The sequence below is a fragment of the Colletes latitarsis genome, chromosome 2 (assembly GCF_051014445.1).
Source record: "Colletes latitarsis isolate SP2378_abdomen chromosome 2, iyColLati1, whole genome shotgun sequence".
In the NCBI taxonomy this organism is placed as follows: domain Eukaryota; kingdom Metazoa; phylum Arthropoda; class Insecta; order Hymenoptera; family Colletidae; genus Colletes; species Colletes latitarsis.
Window position 1 is genome coordinate 8,336,445 of NC_135135.1, and position 25,484 is coordinate 8,361,928.

At 34.3% G+C, this 25,484-nt stretch overlaps 1 protein-coding gene across 2 annotated transcripts in view; it reads right to left on the bottom strand.

Moving 5' to 3' along the window:
- Positions 1–24,832, bottom strand: part of LOC143351503 (homeobox protein unc-42) — a 34,398-nt gene extending 9,566 nt beyond the window's left edge. The window contains exons 1-4 of one of the 2 annotated variants that reach the window (XR_013081753.1): positions 24,264–24,613; positions 13,307–13,434; positions 11,900–12,007; positions 196–378 (exon numbers count right to left, since the gene is read on the bottom strand). Coding sequence is in view for 1 of the 2 variants with exons in the window: in XM_076783052.1 (XP_076639167.1) it covers positions 196–378; positions 11,900–12,007; positions 13,307–13,434; positions 24,264–24,483 (639 nt within the window). In the remaining variant the exon portion in view is untranslated. Of the gene's footprint in view, positions 1–195; positions 379–11,899; positions 12,008–13,306; positions 13,435–24,263 lie in introns of both variants that reach the window. The other variant, XM_076783052.1, reaches the window with a different exon arrangement.
- Positions 24,833–25,484: the final 652 nt, after the last annotated feature.

Below are 25,484 nucleotides of genomic sequence, written 5' to 3' on the forward strand. Positions count from 1 at the left end.
TGTGGATGTGTCAAAAGTTTGCTTTGGAAATCTGAAGAAAATATAATATTTTCTTAAAATTGTACTTTGTTTTATTGCTTTTTCTCTGTGAGGAGTATTTATCTATTTCATTGGGAACGAAAGTGATAATATATTTATTCAAAAAGTCGAATTTTAAAAAATAAAATTTTTATTTATTGTAGAAAATAGACTTACTTGAGGGTAACGATTTATTCCGTTTATGCTATTATGAGGATGAGGATACGGTTGATAACCTCTGCTAGCACCGGGGTAGATGTTCCTCATCATGGCACCTTGACAAGCAGGAATCGGAGTCAAAGCTTTTTGAAGCTGTTTTTCTTGTTTTCGATACTTCGCTCTTCTATTTTGAAACCAGACCTATTAACAGAGAAACAAACAGGATTTGAGTAACGTTTTATACATGAGAACAGTGCTGAAACGATCTTCGTATACTTAACATTTATTTAAACATAACATAACTAACAAACATTTACTTGAGCACAAAACACATTCAGTATCTACTGTTGTTTTTTATTTCTTTGTTCGCAAAATTTAATTAATCTCATTAACAGGGGTTTTACATTTTACGTGACCACAAGCTTGATCATTTTTGTTAACATTTTTACAGGCTTAAGATTGACCAAAAAACCTGTCAACTGAATTTTAATCGTTTCAACCAATTTATTAAATGTTAAATAAAACTTTGATATTCCTATTTCAATTTATAATTATTAAGAGTGGGATTTTCGAATTTTCAAAATCTCAAATATTTTTCTCAATATTTATTAACCCTCCTTCCCCTTCCCTTTGAGTTTTCGTAGATCAACCATTATTTATACCCATCTGTAATATTGAAATTATAACCAAGGTTCGAAACAGTTATGGGACCTTTTCAACATGTTCCACTGAAACAGTTAAAATGGAACTTTTATAATAAACATTCTCACTTTGTAAGTTCCGACTAAAGCAGATAAATAAAAGTTTTAATTTGAATAAAATTTTTAAGAAATGAAAATAAACGTTCACGCTCAACAAGGACAGACATTTTCTTCATCGATAGCGAAAAAGTTCTCAATCACATTTTCATCCGTAATTCGAGCACTTCGAAAGTTTTGAAGGGTCTAATTAATGACTCTTTTATTAGTTAAACAACTGTATACGATAAATGAAAAGATTTTTTTATTTGCCTTTAACTAGCAACTGCACTGGTGTATTTTCGTTTGAAATACAAAAGCATAAAAATCATAATTATATTGCTGTTTTGAATACTTTCGTGACCACTGTGTATATTATATTATAGTTGAGTCGTATTGCCATAAGTTTCGAAATCGTGCCTTTTTGATCAAATCAAAACAAGAATAAATTTTATTTTCCTGGAATATAATTAGGGAACTGGGTGTCATGAAAATAATTGATTACTTGGGCAATAAACAATTTTCCTTGAACTGTTTTTAAGTCTTCGATTATATTTTTCCCCAAAGACGGCAAGAAATCGTTCTCCCAAAGCTGTATTTCATTATTTAAATGTATTTTGTGATTTAGTAAGTAAGCATAGGAGCTGTATTTTATAAGTGTTTCCAATAATATATGTTTACAATCCTGTTAATTTTTTATTCAAGAGGACCATGCTCCTTAGTGATTGAAATATCACGATTTACTGAAAAGTTTCTATAATTAAACAGCTCAACACGTTATCTACTACCAAAGTGGATTTCCATGCTTCTCAATAGCCACAATCATCCCTTGTTTTCTAATGTTCATTACTTATCCCTACATTCTTTTTCAGACTGAAAATGCTTTACTATATCACCGTATAACAACACGTTATCCATTATCAAAGTGGATTTTTGTGCTCACCAAAGGCCCACAATTTGATTTTACTTTTCCCAAAATCTACTATACACTTAAAAGGTCCTTTACCATCGTCTGTCTCTGCGTTCTTTTTCAGGACGGAAGCTTCCCCAGACGGAGTAGTTTACATATCGCCATTTTATATCGGGCAATTTCCATTGTTTCACGGAATTAGTAAACCCCCATATTGGGGGTTGCCTGAACTGCCACCAGCGATTCTCCGGCATCTACTTACTTTGAATCCCTGAACGTCCTGCATCCCTACTTCTGCTTCCTCATTCGTTTCGCCCCTCTTTCGCGTAGTTCTTATCGTTCTCCAGCAGCCAAGCCTCTCTTTCCAAGCAACCCCCCCCCCCAGAAAGAGGAAAAGCCTCTCCTCTGGTTGGGGTCGGGTTGTTTCCACCCTCGTGGTGACGTTACCGGTGCCCCTTGATTGGCCAATGCCACGGCTGTGACGTCACTCCCAGGTTTCTCATTGGCCAACACGTTTTATCGACATTTCTACCGTGCACCCTCTCTCCCTCTCTCTGTCTGCGTGCTCTGTCTCTGTCTCTGTCTCTCACGCATGCGCGCCGTACGCCATTACAAAAGTGGGTGACACAGGAGGGTGGTCTGATCAGGCTTTACCCATCTCGCTTCCTCCGCTTTATCTGCTCTTTTCACCAGTATCGCTGTTCTTCCGTTTCACTCCGACTCGTTCCCTACCTATTGCTCTTGTCTTTATCGCTTTTTAACCGCGTCTCTGTATTTGTATTTTTGCTTCTTTTTCCACGTTGAAGCGCGCCGGCCCCGAAATGTGTCTCGCGAAATACCTGCGGCGATGCTCTCGCGTTTAAGAGTCGAATGGAGGATGAAACGGACCGCGAGAGAAAAAATTGAAATTGTTCGATGCATCTCAAAATTCTAATATGTTTGTTGATAACTAGAAAACGGTACGATCGATTTAACCGTTCGATGGAAAGCGTGTATGTACGCGTTCACAGTTTTCCGAAGCCCTTTGCGATGCAAGAATTTATTTTAATAGAAGCAATTGGAATTTTGTGACGCCATTTTAAGGATTTAAAATTGTCCTTTGCCCCAGCGAATTTTGATAAATGTTTAGAACTTAAAATCTCTTCGTTTGTTTCGTTAAGTTTATGTTACTATACATAAACCTTAAATCGAGTTGTAGTGAATATTATAGGGTTAAAATAGGGATATAGCGTTGTTGTCAGATGTTGTGTAAGAACCGATTAAAAAATTGGATATCGACAACTGTTTTGGTATTTTTATGTTCTTAAGATGTAATTTAGCTTTGATTTGAGAAAGTTTAACCCCCCCAAACGATCAATTTAAGTATTGGCCTTCAGAATTCAAATTTAATCAGTTAAAACTTCGTAAGTTGAAAGAATTCCTTAAGCATTTCTTTTTCCATTGCAAATTTTATTCGAAGTCGCATCGAAAGGTATCGAAAATAATTCGTGCTTCGTTCGGAGCATTTTTGTTGTTACTGTCGTGTAAATAAGTTAACCTACGAAATAACCTCGATCTAAAAGTCAAAGTTCAAAGTATTCGAGTATACGTTGTCGCAAATCACGTTAACCGTCAAATATAACTGCGTTTTACTCCGCGTGCACTCGTCAATGCGTGTTTTCGTGAACAAAGGAAGCCTCGAATCGATAAATAAAACAGTTCCAACTTTGTACTATCGATATCATGGAAGAAAAGTCGTTTACTAACAAATTCACCAAGTTTTCTTTGATGATTCAGAATTGACTTCGTAACTAGGCACGATAAAAACAATTTGGTTGAAGTAAATTCAACTTGATAAAAGTTATTCAAATAACAAAATAATAATTCCACCTTCCATGTAAAATAATTCCATTGAAAATTCTTCTAATACTATAAAACTGATTTATAGACAAATTTGCAGCAAAATGATATAAAAATAAACTTTTAGAATTTATTAATTTTCTGTAAAAAGAGTTTGTTGCAAAAGATTAATGTCCATCGACTATTTAATAAAAAGAAATTAAGTTGGTATTTTCATAGGTTTCTAAGAAAACATCTACTTTGTTTGGACCATCGATTATTTAGTATACCGATAAACTTATGGCTGCAAATTGGATCATTCAATATTCTAAACCATGCTTCGCGTCTCTTAATCGATTAGTTTTATCTCTTAACTGTTTATTCCCAATTTATTCATGAAATCTGTGTGCTTTCTAGGTCACTTCAATCGTTTGGTACAGTAAAAGACATTATAATTAGGTTGATTTAATGAGAATTCTTCCCGATAAATATAAAATACATAAACATTTTGATTCGGTACCCAGTGTTATTACTAAACATGCTTAATTATTACAGTTTAAATACAAGCAGAACGCTTTAACAATATCACACTTTACATCAGAAAATTCTTCAGACACCCGTCGCCATAAATAAACAAAAATTCGTGAAATTAAAATACAATTGTTTTCTGCGTTTCCCTGATACTCGTACTCCAAAATGGTCGACCGTAGAGGGTTAATGATAAATACTTTTACACTTTTCCTACACTTGAGATACTTGGACGGAGAAATTGAAAACAGAAACGTTTCTCTTAAACTTGTAATTTTTATAATTAGCTGATATCGAGTTATTTAAAGATTCGTTCATAAGTGAGAAACTCTTGGTGCCTTCTAGATACAAAGATTCGCGATCCGCGCGTACTTCGTTTGTACGCGTAGATGCATTTACTTGGATAGAACAGATCTTTCCCGGAGATCTGGTAAAAGTGGACGACTCCTTTTATTTGCGACTGCTCCGAAGAGCTTTTTGAGAACATACTTGCGCGCGTCCCTTAAGGCGCGCACCCTGCAAGAACTGGAAAGCTAAGAGTTCGTAATTCAATAACCGTGCTCTCCAACCTTGCCTCTCTCTCTCTCTCGAACTACGATTCTCCCATAGAGGAAGATAGTACGAGGAGATGGGATAGCGAAAGTGCATCTCCCTCTCGAGGGGAGAACAGCTCAAAATGTCTGCTACTTTGAGGACCACGACCCAGAAAACTATCCTTCTGTATGCCTGAGAGAATACCGTGCACTCTGATAGCTAAACCCGTGTACGGGCAGAAAATGGATCTGGGAATAATGGTTACTTTCTAACAGATAGCGTGGCCGCCATTTCCTCTCTTTGTACCATTTCCGACCAAGACCAAGTGGAATAATGTCGTGCAGTAATTTCATAAACGGCTAAGAAAATACACGGTGCCCACAGAACCGTGGCAAAGCAGTGGTAACAGGAACACGCGTCCCCCATGGACGCCATCTTGAAAGTAAAATTAACTGCTTGAACGATTTATCTGTTATTTAAGAAAGAATAGAACGAATAACTGTTTTTAATTCACCCTTGTACGATTTAATTACGATTTTTCAAACGTATGTATTTTAAATATGTTTATGTACGTGGTGTTCATAAACGAAGGACAGATTTGTTTTACGAATGTCTCGAGAATACGAAAAACACGAAAGATACGATAAAAAAGAAAACACGGGTCGACAAATTTTTTTCCACGAATTCTCTTATTTCCTCCCTAAATAGGAAGTCGATTTTCTCGTAAAACGCCCAGTAGATAGGCTTCGATCGGAAGTCGAATCGAAGTAAAAAGGTCGAATGAAAACTCAGCTAACTCAATATCGGGGCTCGGGTTCACCTTTCTTTTTCCTTGGCGTAATGGGATTTCTTGTGCGGTGATTCGAGAATTATTCTCTTACCACAATGCTACCCCTTTTTTTATCATTATCATTAATGCGAACGTTGTCGTTACGTCTTGAATCGATTCTCAACAGATTTCCCATAGCGTTAAAAAATTCGCCCGTCTCTACCGTGTTTCATAATCGTTACCAATATTTGAGAAATTTTTTAATTAAGTTTGATCATTTCTGGTCAATTTTTCTTGACAGACAAGTATTAATAAAGTTTTTACATTTTATTTACAGTACTGAATTTGCCGTGCACAGTGTCTATTGATCGAAGTAACTGTTCGAATAATTTTTAATTGTATGTCTGACCATTATTCGTTCCTACTACTTGCGCCTGATTTTGCCAACGTTAACTGTCGTACTACTTGTTCTCTGTTGATTTTAGTATCTTTTATTTGGAATTTTAGCTTAATTAAATTGTATCCTAGTCTTTACCGTGTTTCGTGATTTTTAATAATTTTTAAATGTGTGTCTGATTATTATCCGTTCCTACTACTTGCGTCTGACTTTGCGAACGTTAACTGTCGTACTACTTGTTTTCTGTCGACCTTAGTGTCTTTTATTTAGTTTTTTAGCTTAATTAAATTGTATCCTAGAGAACACAACATTCTATTTTTCTTTAATTGTCCCATTACTGTATACAAGTATAGCAATTCCAAGGTAATAAATAAAATTTTTAAAATGTAAATTTCATTTAGAAGAGCACGTTCGTAATTTACTATTATATCCAATAGTCCAACATTATTAAGTATTGGATTACTGAGTTAGGTTACTAGTTAGATTAAAAGATTCGCTAAACACGTCTAAAACATTGAGGAATTATTAAAAATTGATTTAACAAATAATACTGATGTTCGTATGTATAATAATATCGACGAAAAAAGGGTAGTATATGTACATAAAAAACTTTTCAAATCAATTATACAGATTAAATTGAATACTTCATACAAAACTCTCTAAATTACATATCCATCACATATTATCCAATGATAAACATCGTAAACTCTACTGTATATACAAATTTTGAGGCTAAACTAAAAGAATTATCTTTTTGAGGTTGCACAATAGTTCTTCCTACCCTGAATAATTACCTAAATATTCAATATAGAAAAAAAAATAGAAAAAATTGTTTCTCCTTGCCCCGAATATAATTGTTTGTTCGTCTCATCTTTTTATATAATTTGAAAGCTAGAATTTCTGTGGTTTTAGGATGAATTTGTGAACAAACTTCGCGTTTTTCGTTTCTCTTTGGCGTACAGGCATGCGAGGGAAACCCTAGTCAAAATTTCGCCGACGCTACTCGCCAAGGGTGTAAGGTTGAAGGGTATTCATCGCAAGAGGGGGAGTCCGAATGATAAGAAAAAGACAGACATAACCCAAGGAAAGAGGCCTGTTCCCCTCAATACTTTCTCTTCTCTCTTCCCTATCTTCTTACCCCTCGTCTCGTAGCCGAGGAAGAACCTCGGCAAGACCGAGACGGTTCAGATCTATCTAGGGTGGAGAAAATTCAATTTAAAATGGCGGCTCAGATATAATGGCAGCCTCCGGTACAGCGCCACCCAACCATCTTCCCTCCCCCTCCTCCCCCCAACTCATCTCAACTTTGCCACCGATGTTCCCTACCTATTTCTCTTTCATCCGAAAGCACCCTGTTCGCGTGTCGTCATTTTCCAAGATACAGAATGCCATAACTAGCGCGGGAGCTTTTAAAGAATTCCATCGACCAAAATATTAACACAACCAAAATTCATTATTTCCCGATGTCTTCCTTTGTTTACGAACCTTTAACGCCCGATGCTACTTTATTAGAAACAATGACTAGCAGAGATAATAAATGAGAGAAGCTTTGGGGCGATAGTTAAAGAGAATTATGAATTTGCTGTTCTTGGGGAATTTATATTTATCTAATAATTTTGTTCAAAAATCAGGATTACCATTTATAGCTAAATTATAAGTTTCGATGTTAATTTTGTTTTGTATATTATGTATTATTTATCTATGACCATTGCTCTCTGCCTCAACTGTAAAAGTATAATTATATTTTCTCTCGTACACTAATGGTTTGTTAACTATTCAAAAATCAGGTTTACAATTTATAATTAAATTATAAGTCTCAATGTCAACTGTATTTTGTCCTATGCGTATTTCTATATTATATACTATATATTGTTTGTCTATAAGAACTGTTTTTACTATATTTTCATTATATTATGATTATATTACATTACAAAAACAAGAGTAAAAAGTATACAGAGAAGTATACTTAGTGAATGGGTAAGGTTCAGCAAACGAGGCTACTTTCCAACTTAATTCTAATTTATAGTCTCTATAGAGCATTTATTTTATGTCCAATTGCGTGAAAAATTATGAACAACGTGTTTATGTTGTAAATATTACCAAAAAAGATTCTCATAATACTAGGACGTTGACACAGGATTACTTTGGAAAAATTTTAATGGGAGATTCTAGAGGCCAAAATAAGACGAAAATTAAGGATACTAATTTGTTGACTGAGGCTTCGTTAAAAAGTTATAGAAACATTTCCGGCCACACAGTATATTTTCGGTAAAGAATTTTTTTCTCGAAAGTACGTAGGATTTCGGGAGTATGTGTATTCACCAAAAATGATCTTAATTGACCCCCAAAACTGAAAATAATTTTTTCACAACGATTTGAAAGTTTTTAATTTTCTCGAAAAATTTGTCCACCTACTCGAATTTTTTTCTCAAAAGTGCGTTGGATTTTGGAGGTGTGTCTATCCACCAAAAATGATTGTATTCGACCCCCACAACCGAAAATAATTTTTTCAGAACGATTTGAAATTTTTTTTTTCACCGAAAAATTTCAGCACCTGTCGATTTTTCATAAAAATCCGTTTTTGATTTTTAATAAATTTGTTTGACGCGCTACGGAAATTTTGTCTAATACTTTTTTGTAGAGACCCATGAGCTTTACTTCAGAAAAAAGTTTCATTGAAATATATTCACTATTGTAAGAGTTATGGTTGTTTGAAAATTGGACCATTTTTATAGGGTTTTTCCCATTTTGCGAGGTCAAGGATCAACTTTTTGAATATTTTTGCAATTTCTACATATTCTCCATCAAAATACACGTAGTTTGCTTTTTTAAACATTAAAATCGTCCAATCCGTTCAGAAGTTATGACGTTTTAAAGATTCGCATGAAAATTCGGGGAACGATTTCTGGCCTGAAATTAGATTTTCGGTAAGGAATTTTTTTCTCGAAAGTGCGTAGGATTTCGAGGGTATGTGTATTGATAAAAAATAATTGTAATTGCCCCCTGCAACCAAAAATAATTTTTTTAGAACGATTTGAAATTTTTTAATTTCGCCGAAAAATTTCAGCACCTACTCGAATTTTTTTCTCGAAAGTGTGTAGGATTTCGGGGGTATGTCTATTCACCAAAAATGATTATAATTAACTCCCCAAACCAAAAATAATTTTTTTAGAACGATTTGAAATTTTTTCATTAAATTTTTTAATAACTTTTTACGAAGCCTCCATCCACAAATTAATATTCCTGATTTTCGTCTTATTTAGGCCTCCAAAATCTCCCATTAAAATTTTTCCCAAGAGTGGCCGAACACTCTGTATAAGGTACTATTTAAAACTATATAATTTCTGTATTTTGAATAAACAGAATCTGAAAAATCAAGGATCCTGGGACAATGTACAATTAAATTTGAAGTATTAACAATATTATTCGACTAAAAAAATCTGAAATGAATTTCTTTCAGGATCGTCGAACCCCTTAAACGTAATGGCGAAACTGCAACTCGATGAAAGAATTCGATCAGGAATCAATTTAAACAGATCGACCACCCGCTCCCTCGTCCCCGTAGCTATCGGTCACCGAGATTTCGCTTTTGCATTCCCAGATGAAACGAATGCGTTCGAATGTCTCCGGCTTGTTGGCGAAGTCGCTTCCTGCCTGGACACTTTGTGCATGAATTACAGCCAGCGAGCAAAAGCAAACCGCGTTTTACTTGGCATCGCAGTTTAACAGGGTTAAGTCGCCGCGGTTCCCGGGCTTTTAACTCAAACAACGCCATCATGCATTATATATCAAAAGAGCGAAACGCACTGGCAACTGTTTTAATATGTACCGCTCAGAATTCGGAGGTCTCCGCCAGCCATGGCTGTTGCAGAGGGACATAACGCGAATGGTGTACCGTGCCACCATGCTTTCCCCGTCCATTCTTCTTTAATGCCGTCTAAAACCGCACGGCTACCCTCGAATTTGTTGCGTTTCGTCTACTTGTTGAAGTCTCGTGTTTCCCACGAATTATTTCCGAACGCCTCTACCGTCGAATTCAATCCCAAACTATTCATATTTTATCGATGCATCGATGACCATAGACGCGGACATTCATCTATCAATCTAATCAATTTATAAACTAGAAAACATCGATTCCTCCGTGCAGGGTTTTTTGGAAGTTTGAAATTTGAAATGTCGTTACAGATTTGAAAGGCAATTTTCAACGAATTTAAAAATAAATTAAATGAAAACGTATAAAATGTATATTTTTGTGAGAGTAGATCCCTAAAATTACATAATTATGGACGGTTGAAATTGGAGAGATCTCTTAAGGGTTCCTTAAAAATTGATTTTTTAATTTTTTAATGCATTTTATCGTAAAATATTGTATTAAAACTTTTCAAGCTTATTGGAAGTGAAACCAAATAAAGAGATCAGTGTCGACTGAAAATGAATATGGGGTGTAGTTATTATTCTAAATAAATTTTAAAATTCTTTAATCGTAGAGTATTAAATATTCCATATATGTCATGTTGTCTTAGTTTGTAGAATATGTTTTAATAAACGTCTGACGTGATTTGAACACTTCCAGTGATCAGAAACAAAGGGGCCAAAGTAATTATTACTTTGTATATCCAGTGCTTGAATTGAAAAAACTAAAAACGAGCAAAATTGTAGTTTTTTTAAGACGATGAGTCGATTTTAAAATATTGCAGCGATAAAAGATTGTCTGCTCTATGTTTACAATACAATTTCTAGCTGCACAGGACAGTTGGCCATTGCAAAATATTAAGCTCAACATATTTTTAACAAAAATTTGTTTAAGCACGGAATAAATATCTCTAAACGATATACTGAGCCATGCAATACTATTTTTTATAATAGAATAGCATTTAAATAAATTTATAAAAATCGAATGAGATGATATATTCGGGGTTACAAGTGTAATGCTATTACTTAAAATAAATGATTTTTTTTATTACGTAAAAAATAATCAAGTAACAAGTGACTAAAATCGTCACTAATTTTAGTGTATCGCGTCTTGTTTTCTGTTTGAAAAAGAATTTCGTTTTACTGTGAATTTTTTTCGTGTATTTAAATTTTTACATTTACAACTTTGATACGGGTATCAAAAACTCTCTGCGAAACTCTACTATTCTCTCTGATCGATTCTGCAAACCCTCGAAAGACACGGGGTGCCCTGAATCGACATTTGCGCCTGTAATTTCATTTCATCACCCTACATGCGTCTTTGATTTGATTACAGTGTGAGTCAGGGTCAAAAAGATAGACACACGGGAAATACAGTTGCAAATCTTTATAATACTCGAGCAACCGGAGCAACAAACTTACATTAACCATAACAGAATTTTAAAATATTGTGTCGAATACTCTACCAAATAATGAAATTATTATATCTAAATAAGGAATACGTTCCATAAGGAAACTTCATACATTCGATTAACGTCCATTTTGTAGTTATATTTATGAAATGCTTCTATCTTTTATACATATTGCGACGACTATTCATTATCATTAAATGTTTTCTGTTTATCGAAAATTGTTTAATAATCTTCTTGAGGATTGCAGTGCTTTTAAATTATTATTTTGAAATAATCCTAAATATTACTAAAATTTTTAACCGTATAATAATATTATTAGAAACATTCGCATATTTCTTTTTATTTCACCGTTAAAAGGGTCAAAAGTGAAAAAGAACGTATATTCTAACTTTTCAGAATTTACTTTTGTGGTTGACCTTTTATATCAAAGAGGATAGAATCAGTTGAAAGGATTATTTGACTAAACTATAATTAGCTATAATATAAAAATATCATTATAATAAATATCGATTAGAAATATCAAGGAAGCCAACAGATTTCGATAATAAATGCTTCCGTACTGGCAATCGTTCGAAAAATGTGGCGCAACTTCGAAACAAACACCAGCACGTTTTATCTTGCAAAATATAGTCGAGGAGCACTCGATCGTCTACATTGTCGTTTGGTTTCTTTTTTTTTCAGAATTATGAAGTGCAACACACCCACCTGAATTCTAGCTTCGTTCAATTTGGTGGACCTCGCCAATTCCTCCCTACAGTATATGTCCGGATAATGAGATTTTGCGAATGCCGATTCCAATTCTGCCAGCTGCTCCTGCGAAACAATTAGAAGGCCATAGTAAAGCCGATCTGAACTACCCGGCAGGAAATTTGAGCGCTATACGAAAGCTCCCGGATCGAGGTAATTGAAATGTCGTTATCGAAAAAGAAAAAAAAAAAAAATAGGGAACCAACGCGTATGAAAGTAATCCCAGCATCGAAGATCGAAACAATTGATACAAACGCCTGCCAAACACGTAATAGAAAACTTGAGAATTCTTTAACAATTTACGTTCTACGAAAATACAATATCGTGTGTTAGGAATTGTAGACGCTCACGAATATGTAAAAAATTTGTGTCCAGCATGGTAGTTTAATTCTTTAACTGACAATTGCAACTTCGACGATTGCACGTGACGATTGCACCTCGTTGTTGCGAAGTTGGAAGAAGAACAAAGAGGAACGATTACAGAGGGTTGATTGATTACACGAATCTCGATCCTGTTTCCTCGCAATTACAGTCGATTCTCGAATTACGTGAAAGGTACACTAATACTCAAAATGTATTTAGTTGTTGTTATAGACGTGTATTATAAAGTAGTGAAAAAAAAATTATCGTTGAAGAATTAGTAATATATTATTTGGTTAAGGTAAAAAGTCTTTTTTAGAAACTAATGAAGATATCGACCTCTTTTCTACTTTCTTTTCTTTAATTAAATGGTTTAAGGGAGGGGGCTAATCTTTTCACGTACAATTTCTTTTAGAGTGACTATTAGAAGGGAAAAGGGAAATTTTGTTTACATGGAAGGTGGTATTATTTTGTTGTTATTTCGATAACGCTTATCAAATCAGATAACATATTTTTTTTGTGCGTAGTTACAGAGCCAATGTGACAAATTTATTCTGTTGAAATACACATCTAGAAATGCATGTTTGTATACAGAATATTCTGTATTTATATACTGTATTTATAAAATCGAACAATTTAAAAAAAGGTTCAAATGTTATGCAGTTTGACAAGATTTCTAAATAACAAAAGAATAATACGACCTTTGTTAAAACCGTTTACGTGGAATTTTTAAATATAAATTCCAAAACTCGTTTTTTATTGTATATCCTTAAGTGCAATTTTTCTTGTAGAATACTAATTCTGATTACAGAATAATTGCAAATGAAAAGGTTCTTCAACTAACCAATCGAATACAGAAATTAAATATAGAAACGAACATAGAACGAACAATGATATGAACAGTTGTTTTAATTCATTTCTTGGGGATGTAAGATTTAATTTTTCCTTGATCGTTCGATTACTGGGACCCTCACCCTTAGTAAAATGATACCTTTCAGAACGAACCTGCGTGAAGGTGGTCCTGTGTCGCCGTCGGGCAGGTGTCGGGCAACTGGCGGTGGTAGGAGTATGACCAATGTGAGGACTCGAAGCACAAGGATCAGGCTTCAACTTTTTAAAAGCCCCTTCCGCACCTGAAATCGAAGAGTTGCTTAAAATAATTTATGCAACGTTTAAAAAGCAAACCTATGTCAGAATGTGTATTTAGTTGCTGTTATATTCATCTTTTTATTCATTTACGGACAAACCTATTTGATACATTGCAGTAAACAATTATACAAACTCGAACACATTTTTGAAAATCAACCAATGTGGTTTTTCTTAAAAGTTGGACGATTTTTAGTCTATACTATTTTTAAGAATTTTATTTTAATAATAGATAACCAATAAAACCAACGTATAGCAACTGATTTGTGATATTCATTGAATTCAATGATTAAATTCTCAATTATGAAATAATTCACTCCCCGATGGAAATTTTTATTTTTATTTAACGAGTAACCGATAAACAGTTTATATTTTACTCGTTATTTGAAATTTTCCTATCCCTGTACGATTGTATCTGCAATAATTAGAGACTCGTTACTGGTATTAAGTTGGCATATATAATAACCATGAGAAACTCGTTCAATAATCATTATACAGGATGCATAAAACGGGTGGTGATTCTACGCACAAAAACAAGCAGAAAAGAAAGAATTACATTTTGTAATTTAAGTCCTCCTTTTTAAGAATATCGACTCCAAAAGTTAGAAGTTTCAAGTAGAAAGAATCAATAATGATTAAACGCTCCAATTGAGAGAAACTCCATCAATGATAATTATACAGGATGTACAAGAACGAGTGATGATTTTACACGCAAAACCAAGTAGAAAAGAAAGAATTACATTTTTAAATTTAAGTCCTCCTTTTTAAGAAAATCGACTCCGAAAGTTAGAAGTTTCAAGTAGAAAGAGTGAATAATAGTCAGACGCACCAATGTTCAATAATAGTTATACAGGCTGTATAAGAACGAGTGATGATTTTACACGCAAAAGTAAGCAGAAAAGAAAGAATTATATTTTTACATTTAAGTCCTCGTTTTTGAGAAAATCGACCTCGAAAGTTAGAAGTCTCAAGTAGAACGATTAGATAATGGTCGGACGCGTCAGCCAAAGCGTAAAGAATTTCACTTGTTCCAGGCATATATTCAAATTCAATTATCTCGAAAACAAAGTCTCAATCGAACAAACTTTATTATTTATTTCCTATTTGTTTTTTCATGTAGAATCATCCCCAATTCCGATCGCATCACTGCATACAACCCCTATAATCCTCATTTTACTACCACCCGACGAGGCTATAATTTAGTTAAAAATTATTCATTTTTCCGCGTAAAATATACAAAAAACATCCTCAATGTTAACAATTAACAGAAATAGTCAATTTCATTGTATATAGAATATTTTCTTTCCTAGTTTCACAGTCTAAACTAAACGAAAAAAACCTAATCAAAATTCAGATAATAAATAATCAACGAAGGTTTGAATTTGTACCTGTTCTGTTTGAAATAACGAATTGCAATTATCTTTATTTTTATTCAACGATGGTTGTTTATTTTTTATTCGTCGTTCGAAGTCTGTCTGTTCAGATAAGAATGTTCACCGCGTCTGGTTTCGGTGGATGTAAACGCGATGCCCGGAATGCTTTCGTCGTTTGGACCGTGGAAAGCTTGACAGGAGATAGTTAACGCGACGCACTATCTCGATAAGTCTGCGTTCGTCTTGGTTGTTTCACGGTATCGGCTTTATGAACGAACGTGCGAACGTACGGTCGGGGTAACCGTGGCGAGTGAAGTCCCTCGCACTATGCTAACTTGGTTAGGGCGTTAATGACCTAATCATGTTACATGCTGATTCAATGTTCAAGGATGAATGCTGACCACTTTACATACCTTGTCCCGTCTCCCGGTGAACAGTGAAACTCGGTCAAGTTCAGCGGGAAGACGGGGAACCTCTTACGATCCGTTTCTTGATAAAACGACGATCGTTCTGCTAATATATTTCAATCTCCAAGGACGTTCGAAGACAGTTTCGATCGGAGAAACGTACAGACGTCTCTGTTCGTATCCTCGTCGATGGAATAAAGATTTATTAACAGCCACCGGTGGTCTGGATCGAGAAATTTTGCCGAAAAATCGACTTTCCCTTGTCTTCGTCTAGTCGATGTACAGTAAAGGTAAATTTTATTCTCGAATGACGAATAATAGTTTTTGTAAATTCACACACAAGAAATGTGGTATTTCTGTTGATATTTCCGGTAAAATTGATTCTTTTGTAAATTTACATATGAATAGTAGATAAATAATTGCATTTATTTTTGTGCAAAATTGTGCTTTTAAACGCATTGTTTCGAGAAACTGGGCACTCAGAGACCTCAATTAAATAAGTAAAGGTACCGCGGTTAAGGTTTCTCTATCGTTTCCCGAAGAGCGAAAACGTGGGTGGAATAAACTATTACACGCAGCATCGATGCTCGTTATTTCCGAAGAAAGTACACAATTACTAATTAGAGCAATGAAAGGAATATTTGTTTCTTGAAAGTTTGAAATACCTATTAAATTTATTTTTTATTTAACGTATTTTATTAAACTCTCTGAAGCATTTTACGTTGAAGAGACAAGCTACAGCTGAAACATTGTTTCTAAAACAGTATAACAGAATAAACAATGGAATTAAGAATGTAGAGAGTATAAAATGGAGAACCTTGGGGCAGTGGTTAACGAGGCAGTGCAAACGTGGCTAATAGGTCAGGGGTGGATCCAGAATCCTTTCTTGGAGGGGAAGGAATATATAAAAATATACTTTTAAATAATTCTAATTTGTCAATTATTTCAACCCAAAAATAATTCATAAAAGTCCATGCTTGGAAACATTCACAGAATGTAGTGTAAAATCAATAATATATTTTTTTAAGATTTCGTAACTCTTGGGGGAGGATCTGCTACTTTAATAGTTCTAACCTAATTGAAAAACTCTTATGTTACTATTTAGTATCAAAGAGACTAATGGGAGAAATATATTCAATAGAACAGAATTATTTTTACTAAATATATTCTTACGCGAATAATATAGGTTTGTTTATTTAATTACCACCGTAAAAAATTGTAATCGTAATACGGTTTTCGATTTTACCGAACAAGGAATCGTTTCAAAAAATTGGAGTAATTGGGAAAAGGTGGTCAAGTATAATTGCTTGCAAATAACATCTGTCCCGGAATAATGTGTTCCAAATAATTACCAACGATTTCAACTATGTGAAACCGTGACAAACCACATGATCCATAGGATCTCCAATAATGCAGATTCCCATAATTCTTGCAGCTGTCCCCGTTGACATCTGCCATTAAATTCCAGTTAGCATCGAATCTCAACCCTACGCTTTTCACTCTATAGACTGATTTTATTTTTAATTAGGTATCGAACTGCTCTATTATATACAGCCAATTATAGCAACCTAAGGCATCTCTTCGTAGCTACGATTTTTTATGTACGGTCTTATTTGCTAGATAAATTCATATTTTCCATTCAAAATATATTTTTTTTTAACGAGAAAAATCACCATGTTGTAGCACACTAATATTTTTCATATTGATAAACTTTGCTATATACATATACTTGATATGTTTGTGCAGTGAACACTATAAAAAATAATAAAAATATGTATTTATTGTATAACAATAGGAAAATGCCATTTAGTATTTTGAATTTCATCATCTGCTCATTTTTTAAATAATACATTTTTCAAACGTTCATCGTTTGTGTTCCCGTGGACCATTCTGTAAAACTTTTCACTTTCATAACAATAAAAACATAATTTTTAGTTCATCAAGTATAATCGATGACTAGTTTTTGTATTAGCCTTTAAAGAAAATTTATTTCCTTCCAAAAAAGAAATTTAATCATTCGCTATCAGAATAATTGAGAATTAATATTTTTGGAGAAACTTCTTTGCAATTTAATGATACCTGACTTCCATTAAAAAATAGTTTGAATCAATCTAAAAAATAATATATCAATAGCACACAAAAGATCACGTTTACTCAGAGTTTATATCCATTCTGTAGTAATTCAACAATACCAAATAATCGTCAAAAGCCATGACTATAAAATATGGCTCATGCTGGAGTATGTCAATCGTTCATCTCAGTAATTATAACAATTACACCAAAATAAAACGCCTCTGTGGATGAATGTTTGTCATCGTATATAAATAAATTAGAGCGAAAGCAATATTTATCAGTGAAACGAGCCAGATTTAGTATAAAGGCTTGCACGTTATTTTGTTAACATTTATCGTACGTGGTTTAATTACACTGTTTAACGAGATTTTTACGATAGAATAGATCCTTTATCGCTCCATATAGATTTGTTTATGCTGAATTCGAATTTGTGAAATTTATATAGTAGTTCTAAATTTTGAGAGAAAGTGTACTGGAAAATACTGGATAAATACTGGATAAATTAAAAATAATCGCGTAAAAGAAGTACCTGTATGTCATATTTAAGAAGGAATTGTTTTCCACAATGATAACAAATTGACCAGCTTGATTAGAGTGTTTTACCCTAACTATATTCACAAGACCTTGTCTCGCCTGATTTTTACTTATTTCGCACGTCAAAAAATCGTTGAAAAACACTAAATAAACAAATACGCGCATATCTGGATTTTTTAACAAATAAAGCGACGAGTTTCGTCGTAAATAAATATTTGAATTACCTAAGAAATTAGAAAATATCATAGAACATGTTCTATATAAAATTAACAGTATTTAATATTCTTATAAAATGTTAATCATTGTATTATTTTTTAAACAACTTTCAGACTCACGCAAGGGAAGAAAATGTGACAAATATAGTATCGTCGAATGAAGTAAAATCTGACTCAGGAAAGAATAAGTTCTGGAGAACAAAGACTTATTACGCAACTTAATAACTTTCGAGGGCTGAAATGGGAGCTTGAAACTTGAAAAAATGAGTTAACTCGGTTAAATATATTAAAAACAGTTTTACAAGGTGTATTCCAAAAGTAGATAATTTACTTTCCAATGTATTTAAATCTTTTTTCCCAACGTCGTACTTTGTATTATTAGACATACATCGAACATTCAAGTTTTGAATTAAATTTAATTTCGAGAAATAGTCAAATCCTCCCCTGCACCGCGAGTTTTGTACAGAAATTTTCCATACGCGGTTTATAAATAATTTAAGGTGACTCGCCCAGAGCAAGGACCGCCCTATTGTGCTGCAAAAATATGCAAAAAGCGTACAGATTGCGGTATTATGCAGCTTGTATCGCGAACGATGCAAGTTTGCGCGACAATGCTCGCTCGAAATAGGAAAAGAAGCTTCGTCATTCGCGACGGGGGCCGGACTTTCTCGGGCAAGTTTGTCCGAGTGGCAGTATTAGATCTTCCTTTTTAAAGCCGGAAGCCGTCATTTGTAGCGGAGAGATTTCGCGGGTTCACATTTTAAAAAGGAGTAAGGGAATCGCGCGGAAGACCATCGCTTGAGTACTTTTAATGCCCCGGAGAACGCAAGGGGGTTAACGAAATTAATTTTTCCATCCCCCGTTTCTCTCTTTCTCCGCTTCTCGTCGTCTACCGTCTCTCTTCTTTTTTCTCTCTCTCTTCTCGTTTCATTTGCATGAATACTACGGCAGTCCCGTCTTGTTTCCGGAAAGTCTGACCTTGGAGGGGGGAAAAAAATGAAACGTTAAACGTTCTCTCGATAAATTGGACCCGTCGTACGAAATTCATTATCGAATAACAATGGCTACGGGGGGATGTAACGGAATTTCTACTCGCGACCTGTTGAACTTCGTATTTAGTCAATATTCGTCGGAATTAGTTTCCGTATTTTATTTTTACGTCGACGAAACTATTTTAAGAACGTCTAGGACGGTAAATGAATTGATTAAAGTTTTTAGAAGCTCATTCATGCGTGCAACGAGCACGTGATGTAAAATCGTAATGTAGGAATGGAATTTTATTTGTAATTCGTTTGAAGTGTATTTGTAGTTCATTAAGTATACCTAGACTCTTTATGTTTTAGTAGTATTTAAACTGATATATAATAATAAATATAGTTTCAAGAGGAGTCTTGTAGAAAAGTAGGTTGTAGATTCTGGTAAGTTTAAATATTAAAAATGTTCACGAAAATCTGCAACAGAAAAGTTAATACCTGTGCTAGATTAAAATTTGCATAATAATAATTTGCAAATAATAATATTTGCATAACAAAGGAAGTAAAACACGAGTTCCAGAACAGCGCGAGTCCATTTTTTGAAACTATGTGAATTATTTGTGTAAATTTTTAGCACACTCGAACCTATTTAGTAACGTTTAAAATAACAACAATATTCGAAATAATATTTTTTATCGAAACGATCGAGAATTAGTAATATGACATCTGTGACAAAAAGAAAAGTATGGCGGCGTGGGTGTTTACGTGAAGTTGCGTTGAAAAGTTTTTATAAAGAGTTCCATAAAACATTGTATTGACATCATCCTTTCCCATTAGATTAGACTAAGAGAGTGTACTTATTAGTTTTCCTGTTTCTGTCACTCACAATTTACAATCAAGACAAAATAAAATCAAAACTAAAAAGATCCCCGCTAAATATTAAATGAAAAGTAATTAGAATTAATATTGAGTTTACATCTTTTCACAGTACAAAGTACAATTTTGGGAGAAAATTTCTGTTTATCGTTTCCACATTTTTGTTTAGTACTGTTGGTTTCCACAACTTCTGCTTTAATTTTATATAAAAATTTAGGAACGTAATGGAGTGTATAATTATTCGAAGCACTGTAGATAGAAGTCACTAAATTTATAGATATGGAGATAACAATAGGTGAGACTGTTCACTGTTTCGATTTACCAAAACACGCTTCGGTGACAGTACTTGACGCAGACGCGCGTCTGACGATAATAGGCGAACCCCCATCAGGACACCCTTAGCACTAAGCTCTCTTAAACCCCATGAACACATAATAATAGCCTATAGAACAGGTACTACCATATGGTCCAGTCCCCGCACCCTATTGTCGACACCTTGGCCAATCCTCTGTCAATGTACATGTGTACTCGAGGATTAACAAGCGGAAAATTCATCTATATCGAGATGACACGTTGCCCATTTTTCTCCTAAAGTCATCCTAAAAATATTGAACTTTTACGATCAATTAAAATATTGAAAGATGTCTCACAATTTCGAATACGAATTTTAAATGTAACTGTCTCGTCAAGAATAGAAATAATCGTACAGGTTAAAAAATATTCGTCTGCTATTATGTATTTCAACCCTGTATCTAAGCTTCAAAATTCTATTCTTACTATATAAAATGACAAAACACTAATAAATAATAATTTTGTAATAGTAAACCGATTGAAAGTTAATACTGTCTTCATTATTTCATGAACTCACAATTGAGAAACATAAAAATTAGTAATGATTACAATTATAAAATTTTTGAAATGAATAATAATATAATAATCTGAAGAATTAATTATGTTCTTTTGTACTCTTCCAAATGTTGTTACAAGTACTTTGTTCAGAAATCTTGTTTCGCGTGTTTGAAGTTCATGGTAATTGTATTTGTCTATCAAATTTTCATAATAAGTTGATTTTATCAAAAAGTGTTACGGACAAATAGAAATTTCACGATCTTCCCAAATATTTTATAACACTATTTTTGTTTAGATTCGTTAACCCATTTCGTATTTGTTTCTCTCTAATTTCTGTTTTTTCTTTTTAAATAATATACAAGGTGCTCAACCGCCCCTGGGAAAAATTTTAATGGGAGATTCTAGGGGCCAAAATAAGACGAAAATTAACGATACTAATTTGTTGATTGAGACTTCGTTAAAAAGTTATAGAAACATTTTTTTCTTGAAAGTACGTAGGATTTCGGGGGCATGTCTATAGATCAAAAATGATTATAATTGACCCCCACAATCAAAAATAATTTTTTTAGACCGATTTGAAATTTTTTAATTTTGTCGACTTTGTCGACCTTTTTGAATTTTTTTCTCGAAAGTGCGTAGGATTTCGGGGATATGTCTATTCACAAAAAATGATTATAATTAACCCCCCAAACCAAAAATAATTTTTTTAGAACCATTTAAAATTTTTTTTTTTCATCGAAAAATTTAGACACCTACCCCCTGTCAATTTTTCTTAAAAATTCGTTTTTCATTTTTAATACATTTCTTTGACGCTATACGGAAATGTTGTTTAATACTTTTTTGTAGGTACCAATGAGCACTACTTCAGAAAAAAATTTCATTGAAATATATTCACTACTGTAGGAGTTATGGCCGTTTGAAAATTGGACCATTTTTATGGGGTTTTTCTCATTTTGCGGGGCCAAGGAATAACTTTTCGAGTATTTTTGGAATTTCTACATATTCTTCACTAAAATACGCGTTGATTGCTTTTTGAAACATTAAAATCCTCCAATCCGTTCAGGAGTTATGACGTTTTAAAGATACGAAAGAAATTTTTTTCTCGAAAATGGTTAGGATTTCGAGGGTATATCTATTGACCAAATATGATTGTAATTGGCCCCTGCAATCGAAAATAATTTTTTTAGAACAATTTGAAATTGTTTAATTTAATTTTTTAATAACTTTTTAACAAAGCCTCAATCAACAAATTGGTATTCTTGATTTTCGTCTTATTTTGGCCTCCAGAATCTCCCATTCAAATTTTTTCTAAGGGTAGCTGAACACCTTGTATATTTCATTGTTTATAGAACATAGATCATGCATAAATAACCACGGTAAATATCTTAACAGTTTGCAATAGGTGCATAATTAATTTTATATTTATTTTTAAATATTAAAATGCTGCATTTGCTTTAGCACTGTCAGATTACTTTATAATTCTTGTATACGTTGCTGTGTTATCTTTTACAGTTGGATCCAACAATCATTTCTTTCTTATACCATAACTATAAGTATTTCTTGAAGTATAAATTTTCATAAACATTATGTTAAGGAAAAGTTGACTCTTTACTCGAAAATAAAATAGTGAGAAATGTCGAAATCCCATTTGTAAAAACTGTACATTTTTGTTTCTACAGACTGTTTTCTGAACTATCTTTATTCAATTTTGGAAAATGGCAGACCTTTTTCAGTTGCATAAAAATTACGCATATTAAGTTAGTAATTAAGTGGTCTCGAAAAACACGTTAAGATTCACGTGTAATTTCCATGGCATACAATTATTTACTTATATAACAAATTAATGAGTGAAATTTGAGATATATCAAAGCAAAATCTTCGAAACATCGATTCCGAACATCTTGAATAAAAGAAGTAATTGCAACAGTGTTTATTACTAATTAATATTGTATTCAGATCGAACAGATTGCGTTCAGTAATAAATTTATGGTTACAAGATTATGATACTTATTATATTATCTCTTTGCTTGAAATTATTTTCTTTACTTGAAATTCGCCTTTTTATCCAGTTATTAAAAATAGAAATAGATGAAAGACAGATCTAATTTGTTACTAATATACTAATATTTATACCGAGAAAATTTTGTTGGTCTCGTGATGGTTGCTATAATTAATTAGGACTGTATTTAACCCTTAACCACAGTTGTGCGGTCTCTGGGGACGGCGTTAAGTACAAAAAATAGACTTTTTACAAGGAAAGTCTTGTTTTGAAGTACGGTTGAGTAACAACATAAAACAAAATATAATAGAACTTTTTTATGATTCTATTATTTGAGTACAGTGGATCTTTGTTCAATATTCTCCCCCCTTCTCTATTGAAACTTTCTTGTGTACTAATACATACATTGGATACATATAGTATGCATCAATATGAGCAAGAGAGTGTTGGTAAACATCGATCTAGAATTCGACAGATTCAGAGTTCTTATGGAAATTCACATTTCTTTATCAGTAGGTGTTGGAAACGTCTTTTTTTTCTTCTATTTCGTAACAAGAGAAATTTGAAAAACAATCACAACCAAGAAGAACAGAAGAGGTCGTTAAATACCATTGTTTACTAACAGTATTTTACTTATTTTTACGAATACAACAGGGGCTCTTCAACGGAGAATACGATGAAATAAAAATAGTTTTTTTTACATTGTTCAAAAACTCAATTCTTAGATCGATGGTTATTACACCTTTTTGAAAATTTAGGTCTATAAATTTCAGCACAATTAATTTAGAAAAATATAGATATTTTATCGTATCACAGAGAGGTGTATGTGAGATCGTGAGAATTTGAAAATTAAAGAAGAAACCTAAAAAAAATGTTTAAATGCATTTCCACTGCATATTACACTGTTTTGCTCCTAAGGATGCGTAGAAACATGCTTCCTCTTATTGACGTTTATTAATGCAATCAATATCGCTAATTAGAATCACTCAATTCCAGTCCTCCGAGTCTACAAACGTGTCTAGTTATGTTAGTTGTCAGTAGACTACGGATATGTATGTATTTATGAGAAATTTATATTTTCAAAAAACTATAGACTGCACTTGATATGCAAAAATACAAGAAATACGAATTATTATATTTAGGGGTCGAGACAACCCTCTGCAAAGCTCCCATTTCATTAATTCTACTAACACTAGAACTACCGACAATTATGGTGTATTTATTTATACCAAAGGAATTAAAACGATAGATACTGGAAGAAACGTATAATAAAATTAGGGTAAATTTTCAAAAGTCAATTTTTATTGGAAATTATGAATGGTTTATTTTGACCATTTTGGTAGCTCTAGTGTTAATTTGGTGATCTGAGTATTGGACCTGCTAGGTCGACCGAGCTATCAAATGTTTCCAGATATCCTCCTCCACTAAAGAACGTTCCGTTTCCGGGACCAAGGCGAAAAACCACCAATCTCTACCATTATCCTCTCCTAGCAGGAAAACGAAAGAAAATGCTTACCAACGCTGGAAGTGGCACCGACGCTGCTCCTTCCGGGCGTCGCGGCGGGTGTTGGCGGGCTGGCCTCCAGGCCCTGGTGTACCCCATAGAGACCGAAATCTTGCTCGTTCGAGCTGGTACTGCTGCACTTCCTCTTCTCTTGGTTGTGATTCAAATGGAAACTGTCGTTCTCGACGAGACCAACGCCGAGCAAACCGAGATTCGGCCTGAGCTCGTCCATCAGCTTGTTCTGGCCACAATTAGCAGCGGCAGCCGCCGAGAAATTCAGCTGTCTGCTGAAAATCGCCGGGAATATGTTGAACTGTTGATGGTCGAGGCTGAGGGCGGTCGTCGGCAACGACGAGCCGCCGCCACCGCCGCCGCCGACGGAGGTGCTCCCGACGGAACCGACGCCTGCACCGGGGCCCCCGGTACCTCCTGATAAATCGTTAGCCAGGGTGATGCCGGGGTGACCTTGTCGAGGTCTCGCGTTCGTAATGCTGTCGACGTTCCTCGACGACCTACCAGTACATCCTTCGTCGCTCCCCAATCTGGAGTAACCGAGATCGGTCTTCGTCCAACACCCGATCAGCGTGAACCTTCAACGATCGATTACGTTTGATTCGTTATTTCGATCGAATTTCAAGTGATCGCATCGCAAACGTTCGACTGGCAATTCAATGTCTCTCTCTTGGATTTAAGAAGAAGGTGATTTTGTCTAAACTTCCGTTAAAGTTTACTCAATTCTGGTAAATAAGATCGAGTGGTAGGCGTATTACCTATTCTGAGGTATCAGAATTCGTCCTTAGCATTACGGCTGCTCGATCCCTTCTACAAACAGCGAACTAGAACTCCTTTCAGTCTACACATGTTCCTAGGATTCACTTCGTTTTCAACACAATATTGACGACACTGTTTTGAGAACTAATCTTGCTGCCTGGCGGTTCGAGACGTCATTAATCGAGTCTTCTTCCAAATGTTATAGATCACTGGGTCCTTCTTTCGTCCCTCGAACGGCGGCAAGGTTATGGCGTCAGTGCTTTCACTGTCCCTGGTACTTCTGGATCTCGATCCTCGCAGGGTGGGCTTCCGACGATCCGACCGTTTCCCAAGTTCGCGATATATTCTTCGACGTTCGATCGGCGGATCGACGAAAGCGGAAAAGAAAAATGAGAACCGGGGGTGTGGGGAACGGTCCCGTTTCTTTTCTCTATTGCCTTTTTGCTCCGCGAAGTACGCGGC